This window comes from Stenella coeruleoalba (genome assembly GCF_951394435.1).
Source record: "Stenella coeruleoalba genome assembly, chromosome: 3".
Classification (NCBI taxonomy): Eukaryota; Metazoa; Chordata; class Mammalia; order Artiodactyla; family Delphinidae; genus Stenella; species Stenella coeruleoalba.
This window is the reverse complement of record NC_137148.1, coordinates 132,724,172-132,737,588: the sequence shown is the minus strand read 5'-3', so window position 1 is coordinate 132,737,588 and position 13,417 is coordinate 132,724,172. Positions and strand designations below refer to the sequence as shown.

The following is a 13,417-nucleotide window of genomic DNA, read 5'->3' as shown; positions in this document are numbered from 1 at the left end:
CTTTACTGTACAGCAGAAACTAATACAACATTGTAAAGCAACTATACTCCAATAAAAATAAAAAAATAAATAAAAGATAGTATAAAAAAGACAGTATAAATCTTCTTTTGACTGGTTTTAAAAGCAGTTGTATAAAACAATATGCAAATAATTGTTTGGGGGGACCTATAACATATAGAAATGTAATATATTTGATAATAAAAGCATAAGGAAGTAGGTGGAGGCAAAGTTGTTTTAGAGTTAAGGAAATGATGGCAGATGGTAACTTGAATCCACAGGAACAAATGAAGAGAACCAGCAGTAGTGAATAAAAAGGTTAATATAACAAACTTCAAAGTATATACTTGCTCTCCTTTCTCTTCTCAGCTTATTTAATAGGCATAAAATTATATAAATTAATAATCATACCAATAGATTGCTGGTTTGATAACATATAGCTATAATTTATATAACAATAGTAGTACAAAAAGGGGGAAGAAGGAGTAGAGCTATATACAAGCAACATTTCTATATTTTGGGACTTCCCTGGTGGTCCAGTGGGTAAGACTCCACGCTCCCAACGCAGGGGGCCTGGGTTCAATCCCTGGTCAGGGAACTAGATCCCGCATGCATGCCGCAACTAAAGATCTTGCATGCTGCAATGAAGATCCTGTATGCTGCAACTAAGACCCAGTGCAGCCAAAATAAATACATATTTTTTTAAAATTTCTATATTTTACTGGAATTAAGTTAGTAAAAATCTGAAGTTGATTCAGGTAAGGTAAGATTATATGATTAGCCCTAGAGCAACCACTAAGAAAATAACGAAAAAATAGTGGAAAAGTTGTTAAAGGAACTAAAAAGTTATTTAGAAAATATTTACTTCATGCAAAATAAAGCAGTAAAGAAGGAATAGAAGGCCACAAGGAAAATACAAGACACATAGAAAACAAAAAATAAAATGGCAGACATGAATCCAGCTGTTTCAATAATCACATTAACTGTTAATGATTAAACAATCAAAAGGCAGATATTGTATAACTGGATAAAAATCAAGATCTTAACTATATGTTGTCTACAGTAGACACACTTCATAGTCAGACTGTTCCGAAAAATGGTAGGGCCTCATTCCATGAGGCCAGTATTGCTCTGCTACCAAAACCAGAGAAAGACAACGTAAGAAGGAAAAACTGCAGGTCAATATCTCTAATGAATACAGAGACAAAAATCCTCAACAAAATACTAGCAAACTGAAATCAGCAGCATAACAAAAGGATTATACACTGTAACCAACTTGGATTTATTCCAGGAATGTGAGTTGTTTAACATTTGAAAATCGATTAATGTAGTATAGGATAAGGGACAAAAACCACACAATCATCTCAATAAACCCAGAAAAAAAGCATTTGACAAAACTGAGCACTTCTTCATGTTGAACATGAAGTATTCCAGCAAACTAGGAATACAAAGAAACTTCCTCAACTAGTTAAAGGGCATCTAACAAAAAAAACCCTAACTAACATTACACTTAATGGCAAAGACTGGAGATCAGCAAGACCCACTTAAGATCAAGAATAAGACACGGATGTACATTTTTACCACTTCTATTCAACGTTTTATTGGAGGTTTAATCCAGGACAATTAGACATGAAAAGTAAATAAAAGGTATCTAGATTGTAAAGGAAGAAATAAAACTATATTTATATATTGCACAGTCTTATATATAGAAAATCCTGAGGAATCCACAAAAAAAGCTATTATAAGTAACAAATGAATTCAGCAAGTTTTCAGGATATAAGACTAATATATATAAAACAGTTGCATTTCTGTACAGTAGCAGTGAATAAATAGAAAATGAAATTGAGAAAACAATTCCATCTACAATAAAATAGAATTTAAAACCTTAGGAATCAGTTTAACAAAATAAGTGCAAAACTTATATTCTGAAAAGTACAAAACACCACTGAGGTAGAATGTCACTGAGACTTACAGAATAGGGAGCCCCAAGAATCTCTCTCACCACTGAAGCAATAAGTAAGCTGGCAAAACCTGTCAGAATCAGCTGGAGGGGTGTTTAATGAAGAAAGAAGCTGCTAAATTCTGATAAGAGAGCACTGTGGTATTTTTGCCACAGCCATCTCACATTTTCTACTTCAGTGATGGCCAAGGGGATGGTGACCCATGTTCCTGGTGTGACTTGTTGCTATTAGAGGAGGCAGTACAGACCTTGTTCTTAAAGCATTATGGTTGTGCATTTTTGACCTGTCTGGTGACTTCCTGAGGAATTGGCTCAGGGGCTTACCTTAGTTTGACTCTCCCAAGCATTCCCGTAGAGCTGGAGTGGCCTCACAGCTAGTGTTTGTGGAAAATATTTAAAGGTATGTACTGTCCACAGCTGCCTGGGTTAAGGGACAACAGACAGGACAAGCAGCAGACAGACTGAAAAGCCTAGAAGAGACTGGGAAAGGAGATATATGGGGAATAGAGTCTTTGAAAATCTCCCATGTATACTGAGGAATCAGTACACAAGGGCACAAACATATCCAGAGCTAGCATATCCAGAGCTAAACACATGTTCAGCAAACACTGGAGAAGACCCTAAGCTTTCACCTCTGACTGCTTTTTAGGCTCTATGTAAATAGGAAATCAAGGCTGAAGAAGACTTGTAAATAGCTTGACCCAAAACTTCCAAAATTTAAAGAAAGATAGGAATCCAAGACGCTCAATGAACACTAAGTAGGATAAATTCAAAGAGATACATTATAATCAAGCTGTCAAAGCCAAAGAAGGAGAGAATCTTGAAAACAGCAAGAGGGAAGTGACTAATCTTGTACAGGAGATTCTCAATAAGGTCAACAGCTAGTTTCTCATCAGAAACCAGGGAAGTCAAAAGACAGTGGCATAGCATAGTGCTGAAAGAAAAGAAACCATCAACCAAGAATTCTATAACCAACAAAATTACCCTTCAGAAATGAAGGAGGGCTTCCCTGGTGGTGCAGTGGATAAGAATCTGCCTGCCAATGCAGGGGACACGGGTTCGATCCCTGGTCTGGGAAGATCCCACATGCTGCGGAGCAACTAAGCCCATGCACCACAACTACTGAAGCCTGTGTGCCTAGAGCCTGTGCTCTGCAATAAGAGAAGCCACTGCAGTGAGAAGCCCGCGCACCACAAGGAAGAGTAGCCCCCGCTCACTACAACTAGAGAAAGCCTGTGTCCAGCAACAAAGACCCAACACAGCCAAAAATTAAAAAAAAAAAGAAAGAAAGGAAAGAAATGAAGGAGAGGGAATTCCCTGGCAGTCCAGTGGTTAGGACTCGGCACTTTCACTGCCAGGGCTCCAGATATGATATCTGGTTGGGAAACTAAGATCCCACAAGCCACACAGTGTGGCCAAAAAAAAAAAAGTAGAGGAAGTTCATCACCAGTAAACCTACCCTACAAGGAATGCTAAGGGAATGCTAAAGGAAGTATTTCAGAATAAAATGAAAAGGCAGTAGACAGTAACTCAAAGCCAGACAAAGAAATAAAGAACACTGGTAAAAGTTACTAAAATAACAGATAGAAAAGCCAAGTATCTTTTTTCTTTTGTTTTTTTGGCCTCGCCAGAGACATGCAGGATCTTAGTTCCCCCGACCAGGGATCAAAGCCATGCCCCCTATAGTGGAAGCACAGAGTCTTCACCACTAGACCACCAGGGAAGTCCTTCTTTTGTTTTTAAAAGCCAAGTATATTGTATTTTTGGTTAACAACTTTCTTCTGTGTGATTTAAAAAGCAAATGCATAAAACATCTATTATAAAATCTGTTAATAGATATAAAATGTATGACAGTAGCAATACGAAGGAAGGAAGGCACTGTATACAAGCAGAATTTTGATATGCTAATGAAGGTAACAGTATCAATTCAAACGAGATTGGTATAAATTTAAGATGTTAATTATAATCCCCATGGTAACCACTTAAGAAAATAACTTAAAAATATTTGAGGAAATTCCCTGGCGGTGGTGGATAGGACTCCATGCTTCCACTGCACCCCTGCACCCCAGCTCAGGAACTAAGATCCCACATGCCACGTGGTACAGCCAAAAAATAGAAAAAAGGCAGAGTAAGTATTTCCTTATCAGTAATCCCCTTAAATGGATTAAATTAAAAGGTAGATTGGCAGAATGAATTTAAAAAATAATCACACTAAATCTTGTCTCTAAGAGACTCACTTTATTTATTTTAAAAAATAAACATGATATTCACTGAGCAGATTTTTTTTTTTTTTTTTTTGGCTGCACCATGTGGCTTGTGGACATCTTAGTTACCTGACCAGGGATCAAGCCTGTGCCCCCTGCAATGGAAGTGCAGAGCCCTAACCACTGGACCACCAGGGAATTCCCACAAGAGACTCACTTTAGATCCAATGACACAAATAGGCTGAAGTGAAAAAATAAAAACAGATATTCCTTACAAGTAGTAACCAAAAGAGAGCTGAGGTGGCTATAATAGTATTTAACAAAATAGGTTTTATGTCACAATTGTTACAAGAGACAAAGACATTACATATTTTATTTATTTATTGGCCACGCTACGTAACATGTAGGATCTCAGTTCCCTGGCCAGGGATTGAACCCGGGCCACAGCAGTGAAAGCCTGGAATCCTAATCACTAGGCCACCAGGGAACTCCCACATATCTATTTTAAAACGTTAAGAAGGGACTTCCCTGGTGGCACAGTGGTTAAGAATTCGCTTGCCAATGCAGGGGATGGGTTTGATCCCTGGTCTGGGAAGATCCCACATGCCATGGAGCAGCTAAGCCTGTGCACCACAACTACTGAGCCCAGGCGCTGCAACTACTGAAGCCCACGTGCTCTAGGGCCCATGTGCCACAACTACTGAGCCTGCATGCTGCAACTACTGAAACCTGTGCACCTAGAGCCCATGTGCCGCAACTACTGAGCCCACATCCTGCAACTACTGAAGCCCGCGTGCCTAGAGCCCATGCTCTGCAGCAAGGGAAGCCACCACAACGAGAAGCCCGCGCACCACAATGAAGAGTAGCCCCCACTTGCTGCAACTAGAGAAAGCTTGCGCGCAGCAACGAGGACCTAACGCAGCCAAAAATAATAATAAAATGTTAAGAAGGTATAGCAATTATAATCACATACATATATAACAACAGTACCCCAAAATATATGAAGCAAAAATTGACAGAATTGAAAGGAGAAATACTCAGTTATGCAATAATTGTTGAAGACTTCACTACTTAATTTTATTTATTTTTTATTTAGATATAATTGACATATAACATTATATTAGTCTCAGTATACAACATAATTCTTTTCTTGTGATGAGAACTTTTAAGATTTAATCTCTTAGAAACTTTCAAAAAAACAATACAGTATTATTAACTATAGTCACTATGCTGTACATTACATCCTGAGGACTTACTTATTTTATAAATAAGAAGTTTGTATATTTTGACCACTTTTATCCATTTTTCTCACCTCTCACTCCCAATCTCTGGCAACCACAAACTGTTCTCTGTATCTATGATTTGGTTTTCTTTGTTTTTTGTTTGTTTGTTTTTAGACTCCTCATGTAAGTGAACCCATATGGTATTTGTCTTTCTCTGACTTATTTCACTTAGCATAATGTCCTCAAGGTCCATCCATGTTGTTGCAAATGGTAGCAATGATATCATTGTGGTTTTAATGTGTATTTCCCTGATAATTGTGAGCACCTTTTTTTTTTGGCTGCATTGGGTCTTCATTGCTGCGCATGGCCTTTCTCTAGTTGTGACGAGCAGGTGCTACTCTTCATTGAGGTGTGTGGGCTTCTCATTGTGGTGGCTTCTCTTGTTGTGGAGCACAGGTTCTAGGTACACAGGCTTCAGTAGTTGCAGCACGCAGGCTCAGTTGTTGTGGCACATGGGCTCTAGGGTGCGTGGGCTTCAGTAGTCGTAGTGCGCAGGCTCAGTAGTTGTGGCTCGCGGGGTCTAGACCGCAGGCTCAGTAGTGGTGAGTGGTACACAGGCTTAGTTGCTCCACGGCATGTGTGATCTTCCCAGGCCAGGGGTTGAACCCATGTCCCCTGCATTGGTAGGTGAATTCTTAATCACTGTACCACCAGGGAAGTTCTTGAGCACCTTTTCATGTACCTGTTGGCCATCTGTATGTCGTCTTTGGGAAGAAAATGTCTGTTTAGCTCCTCTGCCCATTTTTAAATCAGATTTTTTTTTTTTGCTATTGAGTTATATGAATTCTTTATGTATTTTGTATATTAATTGTTTATCAGATGTATGATTTGCAAATATTTTCTCCCATTCGGTAGGTTGCCTTTTCATTTTGTTGATGGTTTCCTTTACAGTACAGAAGCTTTTCAGTTTGATGTAGTCCCACTTGTTTATTTTTGCTTTTGTTGCCTTTGCTTTTGGTGTCAAATAAAAAAAAAAAAAAACCAAGAAAAAGAACTTGCCAATTCAGTTGTCAAGGAGCTTATTGCCTATGTTTTCTTCTAGGAGTTTTAAAGCTCTGGGTCTTACGTTTAAGTCTTTAATCCATTTTGACTTGATTTTTGTATATGATGTAAGATGGGGTCCAGTTTCATTCTTTTGCATGTGGCTGTCCAGTTTTTCCAACACCATTTATTGAAGCTACTATCTTCTCCCAATTGTCTATTTTTGTTAATTAATAGCCATGAATTAATTAGCCACATATGCATGGGCTTTTTTATAGCTCTGTTTTCTGTTCCATTGATCTATGTGTCTGTTTTTATGCCAATACCATACTGTTTTGGTTACTATAGTTTTGTAATATAGTTTGAAATCAGAGAGTAAAATGCCTCCAGCTTTGTTCTTCTTTCTCAAGATTGCTATGACTATTCACTGTCTTTCATATTTCCGGAAAGCATTTGGGATTGTTTGTTCTATTTCTGTGAAAAATGCCATTGGATTTTGATAGGTATTTCACTGAATCTGTAGATAGCTTTGGGTAGTACGGATATCTTAACAATATTATTTCTTCCAATCCATGAGCACAGAATATCTTTCCATTTATTTGTGTTTTCTTCAATTTTTTTCATCAGTGTCTTATAGTTTCCAGTGTACAGGTCTTTCACATCCTTGGTTAAATTTATTCCTAGGTATTTTATTCTTTTTGGTGCAATTGTAAATAGAATTGTTTTTCTTAATTTCTTTTTCTGACAGTTTGCTATTAGTGTATAGAAATGCAACTGATTTTTGCATATTGAATTTGTATCCTGCAACTTTACTGAGTTCACTGACTAATTCTAACAGTTTTTTTGGTTGAGTTTTTAGGTTTTCCTAGATATATTATTATGTCATTTGCAAATAGAGACCGTTTTACTTCTTTCTTTCCAATTTGGATGCCTTGTATTTCTTTTACTTGCCTAATTGCTGTGGCTAGGGCTCCCAGTACTATGTTGAATAAGTGGCAAGAGTGGGCATCCTTGTTCTGTTCTTTATCTTAGAGGAAAACCTTTAAACTTTTTACCATTGAGTATGATATTAGCTGTGGATACTTTAAATAATGAATGGAAGACCATCCATCCAAAAATGATGAAGATCAAAAATGAAATAGAAGACTGTATGATACTTTAAACCAACTAGATCTAACAGAAATACATGATCTCCACCCAACAACAGGATATAGATTCTTCTCAAGTGAAAATGTATATTCTGTAGGATAGACCATATGTTAGATCACAAAATGAGTCTCAGAAATTTTGAAAAGATTGGAACCATACAAAGTTTCTTCTCTAACCATGATGGAATGAAACTAGTCATCAATAACAGAAAGAAAAACTGGAAAGTTCACACATATTGGAAATTAAACAACACACTCTTAACCAATGGGTCAAATAATACATCACAAGGAAAACTAGAAAATACTTGGAGAGGAATGAAAGTGAAAACACAACATACCCAAACTTAAGGAATTATATAGCGAAAGCAGTGCTGATGGAGGAATTCATAGCTGCCCTAGCCTACATTTAAAAAGAAAGATGTCAAATTACAACCTAACTTTATACCTTAAGGAACTAGAAAAAGAAGAGCAAATAAAACCCAAAGCTAGCATAAGGAAGGAAATAATAAAGATTAGAATAGAGATAAATGAAATAAAGAATAGAAAAACAATAGAGAGTTTAATGAAATAGAGAAAAAAAGGTCAACAAAAGTTGGCTTTTTGAAAAGATCAACAAATTGACAAACTTTTATAGCTAAGCTAAGAAAAAAAAGAGAGAAGACATAAATTACTAAAATCAGATATGAAACTGGGTACATTACTCTGACCTCATAGAAAAATGATTATAGGATAATAATAAATAATTGTACACCAACAAGTTAGATAACCTAGATGAAATGCACAAATACTTGAATTACCAATACTGCCTCAAGAAGAAATAGGAAATCTGAATAAGTATATATCAAGAGATTGAATCAGTAATTAAAAACCTCCCAACAAAGTAAAGCCCTGGACTAGATAGCTTCACTGGTGAATTCTACCAAACTTTTAAAGAAGAATTAACACTAATCCTTCTCACAGTCTTCCAAAATATATAAGAGGGAACGATTCTAAAGCCAGCATTACTCTGTTACCAAAGCTAGAAAAAGATATCACAAGAAAGAAAATTACAGAATCAACAAAATACTAGCAAACTGAATCGAGCAGCATATTAAAAGGATTATACACTAAGACCAAGTGGGATTTTCCCCAGGAATTGTAAGTGTGGTTCAACATCAGGAAATCAATCAGGGTAATACATTTCATTAAAAGAATGAAGGAACAAAACCACGTGATCATTTCAATTGATGCCGAAAAAGCATTTGATAAAATCCAACACCTTTTCATGAAAGAAATCAATTCCTGATTTCAAAACTTAGCAAACTAGGAGTAGAAGGGAACTTCTTCTACATGATAAAAGGCATTTATCAAAAACCGACAGTTAACATCATACTCAATGGCAAAGGACCAAAAGCTTTCCCCCTAAGACTGGGAACAAGACAAGGATGTCTGCTTTCACCACTGCTGTTCAACATTGTACTAGAAGTTCCAGCCAGAGCAATTAGGCAAGAAAAAAAGACATCTAAAATGGAAAAGAAGTAGAATTACCTCTTTTCACACATGATACTATATATGGAAAATCCTATATATAGAAAATCCTAAAGAATCCACAAAAATTTATTAGAGTGAATGAATGAATGCAGCAAAGTTGAAGGGTATAAGATCAATATACAAAATTCACTTGTATTTCTGTACACAAGCAATAAGCACTCAAAAAAGGAAATTGAGAATACAATTCTTTTTACAATAGCATCAAAAAGAGTAAAATACTTAGGAATAAATCTAACCAAGGAGATGCAAAACTTGTAAACTGAAAACTATAAAACATTGCTGAAATAAATTAAAGAAGGCTGAAATAAATGGAAAGGTATTCGTGTATATGCATTGGCAGACTTATTATTAAGATGGCAATACTTCCCAAAGGGATTTACAAAATCAATATAATCCTTTTCAAAATCCCAGCAGCTTTTTTGCAGAAATGGAAAAGCTGATCCTAAAATTTACATAGAATTTTAAGTGACCTGGAATAGTTAAAACAATTTTGAAAAAGGTAAACAAAGTTGGAGCACTCACAATTCGTGACCTCAAACTTACTACAAAGCTACTTTGTATCAAAAAACATGGTATCAAGAGAAAGAGGAGACAAGCCACAGACTAGGAGAAAATATTTTTAAAAGATGTATCTGATAAAGGACTGTTACCCAAATATACAAAGAACTCTGAAAATTCAGTAATAAGAAAATGAACAACCCGGTTAAAAATGGACAAAAGACCTGATCAGATACCTCACCAGAGAACATATACAGATGACAATTAAGCATATGAAAAGATTCTCCATATCATATATCATTAGGGAATTGCAACTTTAAACAACATTGCAACATCACTACACACCCATCAGGATTGCTTTTCCCACTACACCATGATGCTTCTGTAGGTATTCATTTTCATCCATGTAACCTTTTAGGATTACTCTTTTTTTTTTCCAATAAATTTATTTATTTATTTTTGGCTGTGTTGGGTCTTTGTTGCTACATGCGGGCTTTCTCTAGTTGTGGCAAGCAGGGGCTACTCTTCGATGTGGTGCGCGGGCTTCTCATAGGGGTGACTTCTCTTGTTGTGGAGCACTGGCTCTAGGCACATGGGCTTCAGTAGTTGTGGCATGCCGGGTCAGTAGTTGTGGCTCGTAGGCTCTAGAGTGCAGGTTCAGTAGTTGTGGCACACGGGCTTATTTGCTCCACGGCATGTGAGATCTTCCCAGACCAGGGCTTGAACCTATGTCTCCTGTATTGGCAGGCGGATTCTTAACCACTATGCCACCCGGGAAGTCCAGGATTACTCTTATCTTTACTGATCTTTTTGTTCTCCAGATATAACACTAACTTGTTTTTACCACACCAATATAGCCGTGTGATGTTTGCATTATAGCACACTTTAGCACATATCAAGTATATACTACCTGGATTTTAGATTTTTTTAAAATTAAATTCTCCACCAAACCTTGTGTAATATCTTGCCTATATTGAGTCCTAAAAGAACAGTTAGTAGGTGAATTGTTCCTAGCTGAAGAGAAGAAGGCTTTGTGAAGGAAGTAGATTTGAGCACACCCTTGAAGTATTTGTGGAATCCAATGGATGAAGAGATCTAAAGGTGGAAGAGCTACCAAGCAAAGTCACAGTAGCTGCAAGTACAATGCATTCAGGATGTATGTATTAAAGTAAAAATGCCTGAATAAGGATGTGGCAGTAGGAGTGGAAACCTGAAACGTTTCAGAAACTAGGTCTCATATTTGTGATATTGAACACGGGCAAGGTCCCTAGCACTTGGAGATTTGGGGGTAGGACACCAACCACTGAAGAAACCCTATATTTACAAAGAATTTGAGATGATAGTCTATTATGTCAATCATACTTACATTTTTAAAGGGAAGGAAACAAAGTTGACCTTTTAAAAAAAATGTGGGAGCATGAAATGAAACACCCAACTTGTCTTGGGTTTTGCTAATGAGCATGGTTATTATGCTTATATTATCTGTCACTAGATGGAGTCCATGAGTCCAGGCAACTTTTGGTTGGACTTTTCTACATAACTCTTCCAATGATTCCTGTTCTGTGCCTTTGAAAAGTGGAGTAATACTTTTTTAAAAAAATTGACAAATGGGTTTGAATGGCAGAATTTTTAGATTTGCCTTACAAGAAAAACCATTAGTTTATAAAACAGCAAAGTGATCTTTTCAATTCTTCACATTCCCACACTCCAAATTTTTTTTTGGAAAAGATCTCTAAAAACCACAGTTTAATATCAGTTCTAAATCTTTCTGGTATCGAGTGTTTTAATATAATTAATTATTGAAAGTGAGTTTAAAAATTAAGTTGTTATCCTCTGTTCGAGTGCCCTCCCCCATCCCCAAGAGCTCTTTATTTCAACCCAGTTACACATTTCCCCCCACCTCCTGTAAATTTTGCTTCAAATACTAGTAAGAACAATTGTTACACTGCTTACTAAGTGTCAATATTTAGCACAGCACAGCAGGTGTCTGCATTTCTAAAACCTTACATGGCATGAGGCATCATGAGAGAAAGGCCCAGATAAGTAATTTTTCTTTATTAAGGCTGCCAAAGGTAAGAAACCTGAGGCTGATAATAGGTAATAGTTATAAGCTTACTTTGCTTTATGTTGTTTACTTTGTTTTATGTTGGGACTAGGCAACATGTGGATGAGTACATGAAGTAGTTGCAGAAAGTTATCTTAGGAGCTCTCTAGGCCCCAGTTAAACTTGCTCAGTTAGTCTGTATACAAGGCAACATGTGGATAAGTTATGATCGAATTCCTTTTTTGTCTTTCTGATACAGCACGTGCCCTTATAGTCGGCCTCCTTTTGGCTATGGAAATTTTCCAAGTGCAGTGCCAGAATGCCTTGGTTATTATGAAGACAGATGCCAGAACCATGAGGCTATGTTTTCAGCTTTAAATAGAGACTATCCTTATGGAGACTACCCAGATGAACGTGCTCACAGCGAAGATTTTTGGAGTTGTGAGAGCATGGATGGGACCTCTTACTGTAACAGTCATAGCCACAGTGGGGAAGAATACTTAAATCTCGTGCCTCAGCTGGACACTGGAGCCTTGGAAAGTGTCTTCACAGCCCCGACATCAACTCCCTCTAACATCCAGCAAGTCAATGTCACTGACAGTGATGATGAGGAAGAAGAAAAAGTGCTCAAGAATTTATAATTATAAAACAAATATGTCCAGAAAATAAATATTTCTTAAAATATATTCTGGGTCACTTGATGTGAAAAAAAGAGCCTAGAATACTTTGCTGAGAGTTTTCAACTGTGATCTGAGGAGTCAAAACCAAATGCAATTTATGCCTTCATAAACTTTTGATTAGTGAAACTGGAATCCTGATGTTTCATCGTAGGAATATTTAAGATATGAAGTAGTTTATTTTTATGGCTGAAATTTGCATCAGCGTATATTATCATCACTTTATCTTGGAACGTGCAAAACACTGAATCCTCACAATTATATGTGAGGGGAAAGGGGGTGTATAATCTGGCATGACAAGTGTGATTTGTATTTTATCTCAGGATACATTTATTTTTCTTTATATGATGTTTTGTTTGGTGTTTATATAATACTTATGGATGTTTCACTTTTTATGTAACATTTTGAAAATATTTTGATAACTTTTAGTAGTAAATTGGGACTCAGTTACTAAATTTAATTTACACTAATAACCAATTATAAGTTGCAAGTATGTTTTAATGGAACCTGAGTAATTCCTTCAGTTAAATTAGTCATTTCTGTTCCTAAACATTTTCATCATCTTTTTTGGATATCTTTTTACATTTGGTATGCATTGTTCTACTTTTTTTATAATTAAATAAACATAGAGAAAATTGTTCTTGTTGGATGTTTTCTGTTTGGGAGACAGAAATAAGCAAAATGAGTATTGCTCAAATGAGAATGGGTTCCATACCACATGCGATATTCATTTTAACTTAATAGTCTCTAGAATTGTACAGATCCTATTAGCTTACTTGAAACTGTATCAACAAAGATGGTGTACACATATTATGATGCCATTTCCAAACTCTTTACAGATGTGTACCTATGACTTAAACACTCCCTAAATGGAAGAACTCTTCCAGATTTGGTTCAAGCAGCTGTCTTTAAAACCATGGAGTTCATTTAAGAGCACATGGAATTTGTTTAATTCATAATGAGCAAAAAAATCCTATTTGCGATGTGGCCTCTGGGTAAATGCCCACTTATGGATGGAGAGAACCATATTAGAACAGGATCAGAACCACCAGAATTGGGATCAGGGTAAAAGAGATCTACAAGACACAAAGTGAA

The 13,417-nt window shown here is 36.5% G+C and overlaps 1 protein-coding gene across 2 annotated transcripts in view; it reads left to right on the top strand.

Annotated features, from left to right (window-relative positions):
- Positions 1-12,947, top strand: part of SOX30 (SRY-box transcription factor 30) — a 32,984-nt gene extending 20,037 nt beyond the window's left edge. For both annotated transcript variants that reach the window (XM_079918293.1, XM_079918292.1), the window contains exon 5: positions 11,905-12,947. In XM_079918293.1, coding sequence (XP_079774419.1) covers positions 11,905-12,286 — 382 coding nt within the window. In that variant the 3' untranslated portion in view covers positions 12,287-12,947. The remainder of the gene's footprint in view (positions 1-11,904) is intronic.
- The last annotated feature ends 470 nt before the right edge of the window (positions 12,948-13,417 follow it).